The following is a 15,457-nucleotide window of genomic DNA, read 5'->3' on the forward strand; positions in this document are numbered from 1 at the left end:
ATGCATGGAAATTTTTAATTTTGTAGAACATTATGCTGGTACACTCCTTCTCTTTATGCTAAGTGAAGAAATTAATGTTGCTTTAACCCTCATCAACCAAAAGAAGCATAATGTTGATCAGTTGAGAACTGGTGATCTTAATGTCAAACATGGGTCTCATCTCAATTTACTGAATGGAAGATTTCAAAATAAAAACTGACAAAAAAAAATTCTCTAAATGACTCCTGAGTGGGTTATGCATTCTCAGGTTGTCACCAGTAATTTGAGCAAGACTGCCATGTGCAGAAACATCAGCCACTCAAAGACTCTCTTGTGCATGAAACAATGATACCGAATGAATGTTAGGGTATGGTAGGGTAGAATTCAGGCTGGAGGGAAGATTTGTAAAGAAGGTGCACTAGGATGATGTCGGCGTAAATGTGCAGTCATATTCATTGTGTTCCCACTAGTGCTGTCAGCGTTAATCTGAAATGACGTTAACGCCACAACACGGCAAATCTCCGTTAACGAGCTACCGCGGATCGCCCCGTGCGTGGGGCTGGACGGTGTCAACACCTTAACGAGCAAACTGCGCTAACGCAGTAGTTCCCACCCATGTAATTGAGCATTGTGTGGCACATCCGACATACTGTTTTACTTTTGTCCATGACGCGGTCATACTTCACATGAAGACCAAAATAGTTCCAAAGGCCAGATCTGAATGAGGGTGGGGGAGGTTCAATTTGCCATGTTGCAACGAGCTTAGGTTCTGACTTTCTAGTTTGTGCTGCGCTCAGTGGATCTGCGCTCGACAGTGCAGCCTAGGCGGAGTAGTCGAACGCAGATCCACTGAGCTCTCAACACAGACAGCATCGTCAGAAGAAAAGTTGATAAAATAAATTAAAAATTTTGTATTGTTCGATACATATGCGTACAGAACTGAAAGCACTGTATCGAACGGTTCAATATCAATACGAGTATCGTTGCACCCCTAATATATATATATATATATATATATATATTCAAATAACAATAGACATATGCTTTCAACTGTGTAATTTAAGTGATCTAGGTAGCTCTGTTTTGGAAGTTCAGTTAATGCTAGCAATTTTTTTGGGAGTTTGTACGTGCTTTGTGTCTGGGGCCCCTGTATATATTTATATATAAACGTATATAAATAAAACCATGTTTTTTTTTTTACATTAGTAATTCCTTTTGTGCATAATTTTATATTGTTTTTGATAATAAATTAATTAAAGCAACAAAACAACCTGAAGAGCCGGTTGGGAGCCGAAAGAGCCAGCTCTTTTTAGTGAGCCGAGCCGGCTCTTTTTAGAGAACCGGCTCTTTCGGTTCGGCTCACTAAAAAGAGCTGGAATTCCCATCACTACTCTCAATAATACCTCCCCTGGAGGCATAGCGCAGGCACACCAAACCATCACACCACTCTAGTGTTGACACTTATTTTAACCTTCATTTTGTGTTCATTTCAAACAATTTTGTGTTCTCAGTCAAAAATGGCCATTACATTAAGACTCATGATACAAACTATAAATATATATTATCATTAGTTGTTGTGTTAGATTTTTTTCTTCAACCTAAAGTCTTGTTCTTCTTCTATTTGTTATTTATGGCCTGTAAGTTTCATTGATCTGAGGTTATGTGCCTTGAATTAGAATTCTAAAAAACATCATATCTGGAATAGTTTGTCTCTAGGAAATAATCAGATGAAACATAATAAAAAGTTACCAAGAACATTTGATTTCAATCCATTTAAAAATGTTTATACAGTCAAATAAAGTAACACCTGTTGTCTTCCCCGTCAAAAGTGACTGGGAACATTTTATTAATGAACAAAAGAAATTATCACAAAATTACATTTGTGTCAGAGACAGCTCACGTTATCTTATGCTTGGCTCTTTTCAGGAACACCATCTGCAGGTTTATTGGTATAAACCTGCGTGTTCCAGGCATAACATTCTGGTATCATGGTTGCCCATATCTTTATGTCATATTTAAACTGGTTGCTTGGCATATACTATTTGAAAAGAGAGTTCTCCCTAAAAACAGCGAAATGGTCATTAACTGTGACGTTTCGACTTTGGATATATATGAGTGGCTGGCGCTCCACACACTTCTCCCAGACTTCTCTGATCACTGCCATTTGTCTTGTTGACGGCGACCTGGTCATGTATCATGATTGTCAAAGCGAATCACCCATAACAACATGTTAAACTTCTTGAATCACATGGCGGCCTGAAAAATTGTCTGACCATACTCTGCATCCCATAAACTGCTGGTAGAATCCATTCTGGATCTGTGCACACCACTCAAAATCAAAAGACTCATGTATGCTTTCACATCATTCTGGATTATTTCCTTTCAAATGTCTTTGTAAGTTTGTTTTTTCCCTTCCAGGCTGGTCACGTTTACCACTGTGGTTTTGATGGACTGTCATAAACAACTCAAAGCAGGATTTGTCATCAGTCCAGGATACAGCATATATTCTAGGTCCTGAGACATTTTCAGCTGAAAGCCCAACTTGATTCTCAGGTGGGGATCATTTCCAATTCTTTGATTTAATTGTGACAATTATCACTGAATTCCTCCTCATCAGTCATTTCTTGGTCTGCGCCGTCTTCCGCTCCTGACACTTCCTCCTCTAATGCATCCTCACTGTCAGTTTCCTGGTCTCTGTCTTCCTCATTAGTGTGTCGATCAAATATGTAATCAAGAGCCTCACTTAGGGTCTATTGACATGCCACGATGCCATCACACAGTTAACTGTGAGCAAGGCATCAAAAAAGCATTAAACACTACAGCTAGAAAAAAAGTTCAATGCTACTGAAACAATGTAGCCACTAAATCGGCCAAATTTGACCAAAACTCAACATAACATTTAAAGATTACATTTTTATTTTAAAGTATGAGTAAAGAGTTCATTTCACTTTTTTAAACATGCATTACATGACTTACCATTTGATTAAATTTCTTACAAAAAGAAATACAGTGAACAATATTGATATATATATTTTTTGATGTCATGACCACAATGTTCAGTAACAAAGACAACTGAATATGATTGGAAACCTGGAAATGAAACAGAAAGGCAAGACATATGTTTTGATTGCATGTTGGGGGGAGGGCATGGATGTGGCCAGGGGGTTATTCCCTGCAATATTCTGAGCAGACAGACACTTCATTTCCTGCAGTCTGGTGATTATTTTATACACCAGTGCACATTCATTTCTTGGCGTAGTTTTATTTATTTATGCAAAGGAAAATACAAAATTAAGCAATAATGCAATTATCTTAAATCAGTTAAGCAATAATCGTAAAGCTCTTAGGCTATATGTGTTGTTTTCAGAGGTTCATTGTCCCTTAGAGCTTCCTGCTGAATCAACACATAAGCACGATTTACTATACTCTTCTCTTTTTTTTCTTTTTGTTGCCTCACAGCATGAAGGATCTAGGTTTCCTTGTGGAACTTGCATGTGCTCCCTGTCCAATCCAAAGTCATGCATATTATATTGATTAGTGATTCAAAATTGTCTACAGATATGTCTATAGATAGATGGATGTAGATGTAGTTGCTTTTTAGCTCAAAGTGGACCATGAGTGTTAAAAAGAAAAACTGCCAATTTTTGGGTTAGGGAACTGGGAGATCTACAGGTTAATATAGACAGGATACAGTGTGGTCTAATCTGAGTTTGACTTCTAGGAACCTGGCGCATCAACTAATTCATTTCAAAACCATACACAGAACATATATTACACCCTTTAAGAGATTCCAGATGAAACTACAGGCTACATATCACTGTCACATATGTAATGATTCGTCACCAGGCACGTTCTTACACATTTTTTGGGACGGTCCAGTTATATCCGACTTTTGGGTCTTGGTAAACTCTGTGCTATCTGAGGTGCTGGAAGTTTTTTTATATCCCCAATCCTGGTCTTTGTCTCCTTAATGATACCTCTGAAATCTCCTAAAAACAAATACAATGCAAAATGTTGTTCGCCGGATTCACATCCGCAAAGAAGACAATTACAAATGTCAGTCCTGATATTTGTCATCCGTATCATTAAATCTTGAACATACCACAGCAAAATTAAATATTTCAGACATACTCGGTATAAAAGAAAAATCTATTTTGCTGTTCTGAAAATAAAGCCAACATAGTAGTGCTTTAAACCCGCATCTTTTAACAGTCGCCTGGGGCAACCCTCTGCCCTGACCTCTGTAAAAACTCTCCTGAGACTCAATCACTCATTTCGAGTTATATTGAATAAAACATTTTTGTAAATTCCCAGTCCATTTTGTAAATGTTGTAAACTGTACGATTTCAGACACTAATAAAAGGAAACCGAGGTCCTACCCTGCACTAGTGCTGTCACAATATCAGAATTTTACTTTACCTGTAATCTATATATAATTGTGGTCAAAACTATTCACCACTGTGCAATTTGTATTTAAAATATAATTAAGCTGAAATAGGGCCCCAAACTGCAATGCAGTAACACTTGTGAGTAAAGGAGCTAGGTGAAGTAGAACAGTCACACCAACAAAAAGACAATAAAGAGTAATTAAATTAGGTATTAATTACTCATTAGTCAGCTCAACCTAACAAAGTTACAGCAGCTTAACTGCTAACTGCTAAACTAAGGTCTCTAATCAGAAGTACCTGACTCCGTGGTATAATTCTCAAACACGTACCCTAAAGCAGATGACTCGTAAGCTGGAGAGGAAATGGCGTATCACAAATTTAGAGGATCATCATTTAGCCTGGAGAAATAGTTTGTTGCTTTATAAGAAAGCCCTCCGCAAAGCCAGAACATCTTACTATTCGTCACTGATTGAAGAAAATAAGAACAACCCCAGGTTTCTCTTCAGCACTGTAGCCAGGCTGACAAAAAGCCAGAGCTCTTTTGAGCCAACCATCCCTTTAATGTTAACTAGTAATGACTTCATGAACTTCTTCACAAATAAAATTTTAATCATTAGAGAAAAAATTACCAATAATCATCCCACAGATGTAATATTATCTACAGCTACCTTTAGTACCATTGATGTTAAGTTAGACTCTTTTTCTACAATTGATCTTTCTGAGTTAACTTCAATAATTACTTCCTCCAAACCATCAACGTGTCTTTTAGACCCCATTCCTACAAAACTGCTCAAAGAAGTCCTGCCATTAATTAATTCTTCGATCTTAAATATGATCAACCTATCTCTAATAATCGGCTATGTACCACAGGCCTTCAAGCTGGCTGTAGTTAAACCTTTACTCAAAAAGCCATCTCTAGACCCAGCAGTCTTAGCTAATTATAGGCCAATCTCCAATCTTCCTTTCATATCAAAAATCCTTGAAAGAGTAGTTGTCAAACAGCTAACAGATCATCTGCAGAGGAATGGCTTATTTGAAGAGTTTCAGTCAGGTTTCAGAGCTCATCACAGGACAGAAACAGCTTTAGTGAAGGTTACAAATGATCTTCTTATGGCCTCTGACAGTGGACTCATCTCTGTGCTTGTCCTGCTAGACCTCAGTGCAGTGTTCGATACTGTTGACCATAATATCCTATTAGAGCGATTAGAACATGCTGTAGGTATTACAGGTACTGCGCTGCAGTGGTTTGTATCATATCTATCTAATAGACTCCAATTTGTACATGTAAATGGAGAGTCCTCTTCACACACTGAGGTTAATTATGGAGTTCCACAGGGTTCAGTGCTAGGACCAATTCTGTTTACACTATACATGCTTCCCCTAGGCAGCATCATTAGAAGACATAGCATAAATTTTCACTGCTATGCAGATGACACCCAGCTCTATCTATCCATGAAGCCAGATAACACACACCAATTAGTTAAACTGCAGGAATGTCTTAAAGACATAAAGACCTGGATGGCCGCTAGCTTTCTGCTTCTTAATTCAGATAAAACTGAGGTTATTGTACTCGGCCCTGAAAATCTTAGAAATATGGTATCTAACCAGATTCTTACTCTGGACTGCATTACCTTGGCCTCCAGTAGCGCTGTGAGGAACCTTGGAGTCATTTTTGACCAGGACATGTCCTTCAACGCACATATTAAACAAATCTGCAAGACTGCTTTCTTCCATTTGCGCAACATCTCTAAAGTTAGAAATATCCTGTCTCAGAGTGACGCTGAAAAACTAGGTCATGCATTTATTACTTCCAGGCTGGACTACTGCAATTCATTATTATCAGGATGTCCAAAAAACTCGCTGAAAAGCCTTCAGCTAATCCAAAATGCTGCAGCAAGAGTACTGACAGGGACTAGAAGGAGAGAGCATATTTCTCCTGTTTTGGCTTCCCTTCATTGGCTTCCTGTTAAATCCAGAATTGAATTCAAAATCCTGCTCCTCACATACAAGGTCTTAAATAATCAGGCCCCATCTTATCTTAATAACCTTGTAGTGCCATATCACCCTATTAGAGCACTTCGCTCTCGCTCTGCAGAACTACTTGTTGTTCCTAGAGTATTTAAAAGTAGAATGGGAGGGAGAGCCTTCAGTTTTCAGGCCCCTCTTCTGTGGAACCAGCTTCCAGTTTGGATTCGGGAGACAGACACTATTTCTACTTCCAAGATTAGGCTTAAAACTTTCCTCTAAAGCATATAGTTAGGGCTGGACCAGGTGACCCTGAATCCTCCCTTAGTTATGCTGCAATAGACGTAGTCTGCCGGGGATTCCCATGATGCATTGAGTTTTTCCTTTCCAGTCACCTTTCTCACTCACTATGTGTTAATAGACCTCTCTGTATTGAATCATATCTGTTATTAACCCTTTAAGACCTACCATAGAACAAAGTCCGCCAGAGGTTACTTTATATTTTTACATGCTGTAGTGCCATTTTTGGGAGCATTTCAAGTTGCTATACATCAATACAACTGTTATAGCCCATATTTTAATAATATATATGCATTAAGTCCATAGTAACTACACTAATTGCAAAAAAGTACAATAAACTACAAAAAAATTGAAAATCGTTTTTGGTTTTTTTTTTACATATATTTCTACTTGGAGAATTTTAAGAGGTTTATCCCTCAAAACTTTAAATACAAAAAAGTTGCAAAAAATAGTTTACAACAACAGGAAATTTATTTTGAGTGTCTTCATAGTTTTATTTTTGAGATACACCAATTTTTATATACTGCAGGAAAAACGAAAAACAATCCTATGATGCAAATTTGCAAAGAAAACAGCATGTGCATCAAAATAAACTATTTCCAGCAGTGCAATTTGAGTCCTAAGCATCCCAGAAACTATTCAGAAAAGCATAAAGTCAAACATGACTTATAAAAACACCAGTATAGGCTTTCAAGGCCTACAAGTAAAAAACTACATTTTCCGCGAAAATGACGTCACTTCCGGTTTCGGGCAGGAAATGGCGGACATGCCATCGTTCGCGCTGATGTCTGTTTCAATGTGGGAAGTGTTAGGAACAACTGATCAGATCGGCAAAGACTGTTTCTGGAATATTATGTTTTTGTTCCTGCAAGCGCTTTTTATGCAATTTTTGCATAGCTATATGTGGAAGGAAACCGTGACCTAGGACAAGCTGATGGCATAAGATGTAAGTACAACTCCTCCGGTTTCATATGCAAAACAGATTATTGCGCTAGCTTACGCGGTTACGGTTCTACAGGGATTTAAAAATAGTTATGCAAAATAGAGCGTGTCCGCTCCGACCGGCTTTAAAGGGTTAACCTCTGTCTTTCTTCCACAGCATGTCTTTATCCTGTTTTCCTTCTCTCACCCCAACCGGTTGCAGCAGATGGCCCTGCCCCTCCCTGAGCCTGGTTCTGCCGGAGGTTTCTTCCTGTTAAAAGGGAGTTTTTCCTTCCCACTGCCGCCAAAGTGCTTGCTCATAGGGGGTCATATGATTGTTGGGTTTTTCTCTGTATCTATGAAGCGCCGTGAGGCAACTTTTGTTGTGATTTGGCGCTATATAAATAAAATTGAATTGAATTGAATTGAATTGAACTGAAAGTTACAAATGATCTTCTCTCTGACAGTGGACTCTTCTTCATGTTTCTCCTGCTAGACCCCAGCAGTGTTGGTCAAGTTACTTGAAAAAAGTAATCAGTAACTAATTACTGATTACTTCCCCAAAAAGTAATCCCGTTACTTTACTGATTACTTATTTTCAAAAGTAATTAATTACTTAGTTACTTAGTTACTTTTTAAAAACACGATTTACAACCTGAATAGGTGATAAAGCGATAGATCTTTCAGCCCAATTCTACTTTTTCTACATAATCCATCATACAAAATGTAATCAAATGGAAAAAGTCCATTTTTAAAACTTGTTTTATTAGTTTTAATCTTTTAACTTTATGCATCAAGCAAAAATTTAATTATATGCAACATTCTCTGACTGGAAGAAATTTGTTTAATATTTAAACCTATTTTCTGCACATTCCAGCACATAAAATAATTTTTTTGTGTGTTTACACTCAGTCTTTCAAATAGATGCAAGTAAAACACAGCAGAAAATAAATAAAGTCAAAGACTAGCGGTCCTTTTGCTCTATTTTCACCTGTAAAGCAAGAGTAGGGTAGGCGGAGGTTTATCCTGGTGCAGGTGTGCCGCAGCGGTCAGTGGAAGAATCCGCGAGTTTCTCTGTGAATTTCCCATTACGTCGTAGCGCACTCGGTGCTTGCTTGGAAGTTTAGGGGGTTTTTTTCGCTGTAAAAAGAAGTTTTCTTCCCACACACAATGCTAATGGACGCTAATGTTTTTGTCACTTTTTATGGAATCAAACTCAAAGTAAGGTCAGTACTTCCACGCTTTAAACGCTGCACGCTCATACTCTCTCCCGCACTCGATATATTATCCATTGTTGATCTGCACACAGCTGTTGTCACGAACGTTGCACTCGCTTACGTCACTGTCATGAGACATTCTCGCAAAAAATCATGGTTTTAGTAACGCAGTAACGCAGCGTTCCTAAGGGAAAGTAACGGTAATCTAATTACCGTTTTTGCAATAGTAATCCCTTACTTTACTCGTTACTTGAAAAAAGTAATCGGATTACAGTAACGCGTTACAAGTAACGCGTTACTGCCCATCTCTGGACCCCAGTGTAGCTTTTGATACTGTTGACACAGTGTTTACACCATTACAGAGATAAGAACATGCTGTTGATAAAAAAGGTACTGCATAAAACTTACATAAAACTGAGGTTGTTGTACTCAGCCCTTAAAAATCTTAGAAACTGTCAATTCAATTCTGTTTTATTTATATAGTGCTAAATCACAACAGCAGTCACCTCAAGGTGCTTTATACTGTAAGGCAGCGGTCCCCAACCTTTTTTGCGCCACGGACCGGTTTGTGCCCGACAATATTTTCACGGACCGGCCTTTAAGGTGTCGTGGATAAATACAACAAAATAAAACTAGTACCGGTACCAAAAAAAATCTGATTTATTCATAACACACGTGAAAACCCATACGGTAAAAAAATACATTTTTCCTGGCTAAAATATATTTCAAATATATGGTAAATATATTTTGTATTTGTGATGCTCCAAAAAAATATATTTTTGAAATTGAAAATATATTTCTTTCAAACCAAAATACATTTCAAAACATATTTTAGGGTGAAGAAAATACATTTCCAACCTTACAGTAGAATGTATATCAAAGTATCCTTTATTTAAAATATATTTAGTGCAATAATGATGATAATGATAATAATACTAAAAGGAACATGTTTTATGCACATCTGCAAAAAACAGTTGGATTCAAACAAAACAGAGTCAAAGGTCTATCACGAATTAGGTTGTTTATTCATTTGCTTACAGTATTTCACATTACACAATATCTCACTATAATGTAGTGTTCATTGACTTTGAAATTATCTGTCAGTGATACAGTAAACAAGATACAACAACTGCTATGTACACTTTAGTTTTTGACAATATATACAATTTAGTACTTAAAGGAACACACTCCACTTTTTTGGAAATAGGCTCATTCTCCATCTCCCTCAGAGTTAAAAATGCAGCGTCTTCTTTCTAGATCCGTACGTTAGGACTCTGGAGCGTGATCTTACGGGATGGGGCATAGCCAGGATTTTTGGTCGAGGCGCCATATTAGCAGGCCAAACAAATGCTTGCTGTGTGGTCGGTTGTAATGTTAGATTGCACTACCGGCAAAGGTATAAGCTTGAAAACAGGCTCTCTTTTCATTGTTTCCTCACCTGGAAGCATCACGAGGGAGCTTATGTGTTGGATGTTACCAAAAGAAGGCGTCTAGCCTGGATAGCAGCTGCGAGACGAGCTGATATTCAGTTCTCTACCAGCCACAGATATCTGTTGGTGTGCTCCAGTATTTTCATTCAGGTAAGTTCTAAATAAGTTCATATTATTCTTTATAGCCTGTTAATTTTATTTTCAATGCGCTCTGAGATCATAGCACAAACTTAGAACAAACATGCAGAACTACCTTCTATTTATAGAGTTGCTAATTATTTGGCATTATTGCAGCAAACCAGCCTATGAAATGAATGAAACAAATCCTGACTGGGTTCCAACACTACACATGGGGCACTACGAAATCCCTGCTTCAAACTACATGCTACATACCACCATGCCAATCAGATTACTTCTTCCATGTGTGGGTAAAAAGGTGACCTTCCTGGATAAGATGGCAAAGGTTTGCTGCGTTTTGGTGAACATGTGCCCCAGTGTGGTAGTAAAACCAGGGGAAAAATGCTCTTGTTAAATACTCTTAAGTCTTGTGCTGTTTATGTAGTGATAAGTTTTCAAAAGATTCAATTCAATTCAATTCAATTTTATTTATATAGCGCCAAATCACAACAAAAGTCGCCTCAAGGCGCTTCATAGATACAGAGAAAAACCCAACAATCATATGACCCCCTATGAGCAAGCACTTTGGCGACAGTGGGAAGGAAAAACTCCCTTTTAACAGGAAGAAACCTCCGGCAGAACCAGGCTCAGGGAGGGGCGGGGCCATCTGCTGCGACCGGTTGGGGTGAGAGAAGGAAGACAGGATAAAAGACATGCTGTGGAAGAGAGACAGAGGTTAATAACAGATATGATTCTGCAGCCTACGTCTATTGCAGCATAACTAAGGGAGGATTCAGGGTCACCTGGTCCAGCCCTAACTATATGCTTTAGCAAAAAGGAAAGTTTTAAGCCTAATCTTAAAAGTAGAGATAGTGTCTGTCTCCCGAATCCAAACTGGAAGCTGGTTCCACAGAAGAGGGGCCTGAAAACTGAAGGCTCTGCCTCCCATTCTACTTTTAAATACTCTAGGAACAACAAGTAGGCCTGCAGAGCGAGAGCGAAGTGCTCTAATAGGGTGATATGGTACTACAAGGTCATTAAGATAAGATGGGGCCTGATTATTTAAGACCTTGTATGTGAGGAGCAGGATTTTGAATTCAATTCTGGACTTAACAGGAAGCCAATGAAGGGAAGCCAAAACAGGAGAAATATGCTCTCTCCTTCTAGTCCCTGTCAGTACTCTTGCTGCAGCATTTTGGATTAGCTGAAGGCAGAGAGACAGTAAATTACAGAATGCTAGCAGTGGGTGATATTATTTAAATGCTGTCATGATTTTATGTGAACATTTTGTCATTTGTAAACTATACATAACATTGATTCTACATTGTAACTGATGTGATGTTCTACAAAGTGCTTTTAATTAAAAAGAGGCAAACATTTCTTTGTTTCTTTATTCAACTTTTGAACAGTGGTATTTAGTAAGTACATATTCAGTAAATGCAAAGTATTTACATGGCCCCCTAAATTAAAACATTATGGGTTATTCAGAACAGAACTATGCTTGGAAAAATATTGTCCCATCAGTTGATCCAACTCCTCCACAGTAGCAGGTGGAACTTTTCTTTTTGAGGATGGCTTCTTTTACCTGTCACAACGAATGGTCTGTTTATGTTTTGATCAAGAACCTTTTTTTGGGCAGCTGAAGAGGAGAAGTCTATCTTATGGCCAACCTCTGGCTGTATCTTGGTCATATTACCAGGCAAAACCCAGTATGCAGGTTCATCTGTAACAGTCCTTGTGCCACAGATCCTCACTGTTGCTTCTACATTAAACAGAAGAGCAGGGACATGGCTGCAGGTCTCCACGACTCCGGCCATACAGCTGCAGTGGGCGGCTTCAACCTTCCCTGTGATGCTCACAATGACCTGTGGCTGCAATGCTGCAATTCAGTCTTTAACAGTGCAGGACCTAAAACACACACAGACAAAGTTCATTTAAAGACAAGAACTTTAATAATCCAAGGCCGACACAAATGTTTTTTTTTTTTACTTTCAAATCCATTTATCATAAATGTAACAAATAAAGTGTTTTTATGTATCCATCTATAGAACGCTGCATGTTATATTCTAAATCTGCATGTTTCTTTTTAGAAACCTATCAGCAAAAAATGAACCTAAAATATGTAATGCAAGGATGTAATCACTTTCAAGAGGGAGAAAACATAAAGTTCGACTTTAAGTGACAATTATGGACACCTAATATGATAAGGAGATTCTGCAGGTCATTAATCAATGTATAAAACTAAAACAGAATGTATTTTTAGTGACACAGGACACAAACAAGGAAGCAAGATGTGTAATTAGGATTATTTATAATAAATATGAATTAATTAGGGCAATTTCTTTAACCATAAAGAATAACTAAATCCTTCAGGACAATGTCACATCAATGCACTGAACTCACTATGTTATCCCTCTAACAGAGCCTCTACATGTTCTCACTGTAATTTCCCCCTCATGAATGAATTTTTGCTAGCACTAATTTGAATGTTCGGGGGGAATCAAACGCATTTTACTTGCAGTACTCAAGCTGACTTACCTTTGCTTGAATGACGGCGTACTCACAACGTGGAGGCTTAAAAATAGCCAAATCTTGTACCCAGTCCTTGGTGAATTGGATGTGCGCCTCCAGAAATTTATAATTGCGAAATTGGTGCGCCGTGTATGCTCTGACTCCACAGACAAGGTATGAGAGTAGATCATGCTAAGTCAATAGCGGTTTGGTCTTCAGGGTTTCTACTCCATGGCTATATTTCATACGGGTCCACATTTCAACAATCAAGTACCGTCTCTTTGCATCTGGACACAATCTGTCTCTATACCGTCATTTTCTTTTGAGCTACGTTTCAGAATGGTTCGTAGCAATCTTGTTTTGATTCGTGGCCTGCCAAGATGGTGCTGCGCTCCCACAATGCATTGTGACATTACGTCAACTCCAAAGCCCTTTGCGTGCAGGAGAGTATGCGCATGCGCATTGCCACGGTGGTTTAAAAAATAAAGATATAATGAAAAGTAATTAATAAAAATTAAATATTTAAACATTCCCACAAATGTGCAATGAACGTGCAAAAACTCTCTTTAGTAGTTGTTGCTCTTTCTTTCTTTCTTTCTTTTTTTTTTTTGAAAAATAACGACGTCTCTGAGGCGCGAATTCTGACAGTGAGAGGAACGGCCGGATACAGGAGACGGGAAGAAACAAGCCGATTATGTTCGCGTTAATTAAGTGGTTGGAAGATGTAAAATTCTCAATTCTGCCAACTGAACATATACGAGATTTTAATGAGGATGAATAATTAGCCGGCATGGAGGAAACGGACCTTTATTTGGTGGAGTGGCGACAAGAAGCCAAAAGGCGGGTGGCCAGTCTAAGAAGCCTCCATCATCAAGCTAGCAGGTGCCTTTTCTCATATAATATTACTTTATTCTCGCTTATTTGGCACGGAAGCGTAGAGCTGCCACCCAGGCAAAAGAGAAATATAAGTATATCACGTTATAACGTGAAAAGTTTATCGTTCTAACAATATACTATCATGTTTATACAATATACTTTTCATGTTTGAACAACATGTTTTGAACAACATTGTACGAAAAATGTACATAATTATCACGTCCGTACAATATTGTGCGAACGTGATAATTATATATATTGTAATAACGTGATATTATACAAACATGAAAAGCATAATGTTAGAACAATAAACATTTCACGTTATAACGTGATATAGCTCTATTTTTCTTTTGCCTGGGTGGCAGCTCCACGCTTCCATAATTTGGTAATCAAAATATGTAACTTAATTAATTATATTGTGACGTACTTTTGCCTTTTCTTATTATTCTGCCTTCTCAGAAAGGGAAAAAATACAAATAAAACTGTTTACACTTGTTATATACAATAACTATCAAAACCTATTCACATTTAATTTGGCTTTCACAGAAATCCCACCTCTCCTTCTGGCTACAGAGTACTTACCAAGGTTAGAAACAAAGCACAGTTATGCTTTATTAATGTTCGCTAATTACAATGTTCCACATTTCCTTACTTTTTAAGTCATTTTTAGGCTTTTTAGAGTTTTCGTTTTTTTAGCAGTAATGTTTCTGCCTATTTATTTCAGCCCACGAAATCGAATGCAGATCTTCCTGATGTGAGATTTACATAAATGTAAGTAATTTTGTTTGTCATTGTCATTAATGTTGTTGCTGTTGTTGTTTTTGTGCAGTTTGCAATCATATAAACCTAGCAAGCATCAGTCAGCACAGTGACTAACCTAAACAGATTCTTGCTTTATTCACATATATTATATGTAATTATATATACCTGCACATTGTACCTAGGGTTGCAGCCACTTGGCCCCACCCCATTGTTGTGACAGCCCTGATTGTACTTATACACTGCATCTGAACAGGGAACAGTCTGCCACATTAATGTATTTTTAAGTGACTTGTTTGTAATACATGAATTTGTTTCTTACAGATGTCAAAGTCTCAACCTCATGCTGCCCTCCCCCATCCTCCTAAAGTAAGTATTTGTTGTTGTAGTTTTTTATGCAGTGTCTGTGTCACATGCTAATCATAATTATTGAAATAACTGTTTTCTAACAGATTTTCCAAAACACTAGTTATGTTTGTTGTCATTCAGACCAATACTACTGCTTAGACATTGCTTAGTGGTCATGCATGTTTGACAAGCTCGTTATGATACCAAAACAGTAGGCCTATCACAATAATCGATATATCGACTTAACACACAATACATGTACATGACCTCAATAATTGTTGATGATGTAATTTATCTGCCATTATATTTACAAAAATAAAATATAATGATAACAAAACAATAACATTAAATAACATTGTTTTCTATTTGTTAGAAAATTTACTATTTATTCAAGTTTTTAAGGTATCTAATATTTTGATTCCTAATTTCAATGATCTAAATACGTTAAGAATTAGATGTTGGTTTGTCAATTGAAAGTGTGTAGATCTTGCATTATTATGGTGTTATATGATTATACATTCAAAGACATAAAATGGTCTTAAAATGACAATGACATAACTTGTCGCAATTGTTTATGGGGCAATATACCGACCAACAAAAAGTCGTTATTGTAACAGGCCTTCAAAACAGACGGTTTTATGATTGA

General features: G+C 37.6%; 1 protein-coding gene and 1 long non-coding RNA gene across 5 annotated transcripts in view; one reads left to right on the forward strand and one right to left on the reverse strand.

Moving 5' to 3' along the window:
* Positions 1-15,457, reverse strand: part of ntsr1 (neurotensin receptor 1 (high affinity)) — an 88,344-nt gene that overhangs the window by 17,481 nt on the left and 55,406 nt on the right. The window contains exon 4 of one of the 4 annotated variants that reach the window (XM_084916309.1): positions 9,775-11,033. The exons of the other annotated variants lie outside the window; for them this stretch is intronic. Within the exon in view, the coding sequence (XP_084772435.1) occupies positions 10,787-11,033 (247 nt within the window). The 3' untranslated portion in view covers positions 9,775-10,786. Of the gene's footprint in view, positions 1-9,774; positions 11,034-15,457 lie in introns of those variants that run through there. 4 annotated transcript variants of the gene reach the window in all.
* LOC146364331 (uncharacterized) lies at positions 13,396-15,105 on the forward strand. Its single transcript, XR_014798854.1, has 3 exons — positions 13,396-13,710; positions 14,251-14,290; positions 14,429-15,105. It is a non-coding gene; the product is annotated as an uncharacterized LOC146364331 (long non-coding RNA).

Source organism: Perissodus microlepis, chromosome 20 (assembly GCF_051167445.1).
Source record: "Perissodus microlepis isolate ML-2025 ecotype Zambia chromosome 20, ASM5116744v1, whole genome shotgun sequence".
NCBI classification, from domain to species: domain Eukaryota; kingdom Metazoa; phylum Chordata; class Actinopteri; order Cichliformes; family Cichlidae; genus Perissodus; species Perissodus microlepis.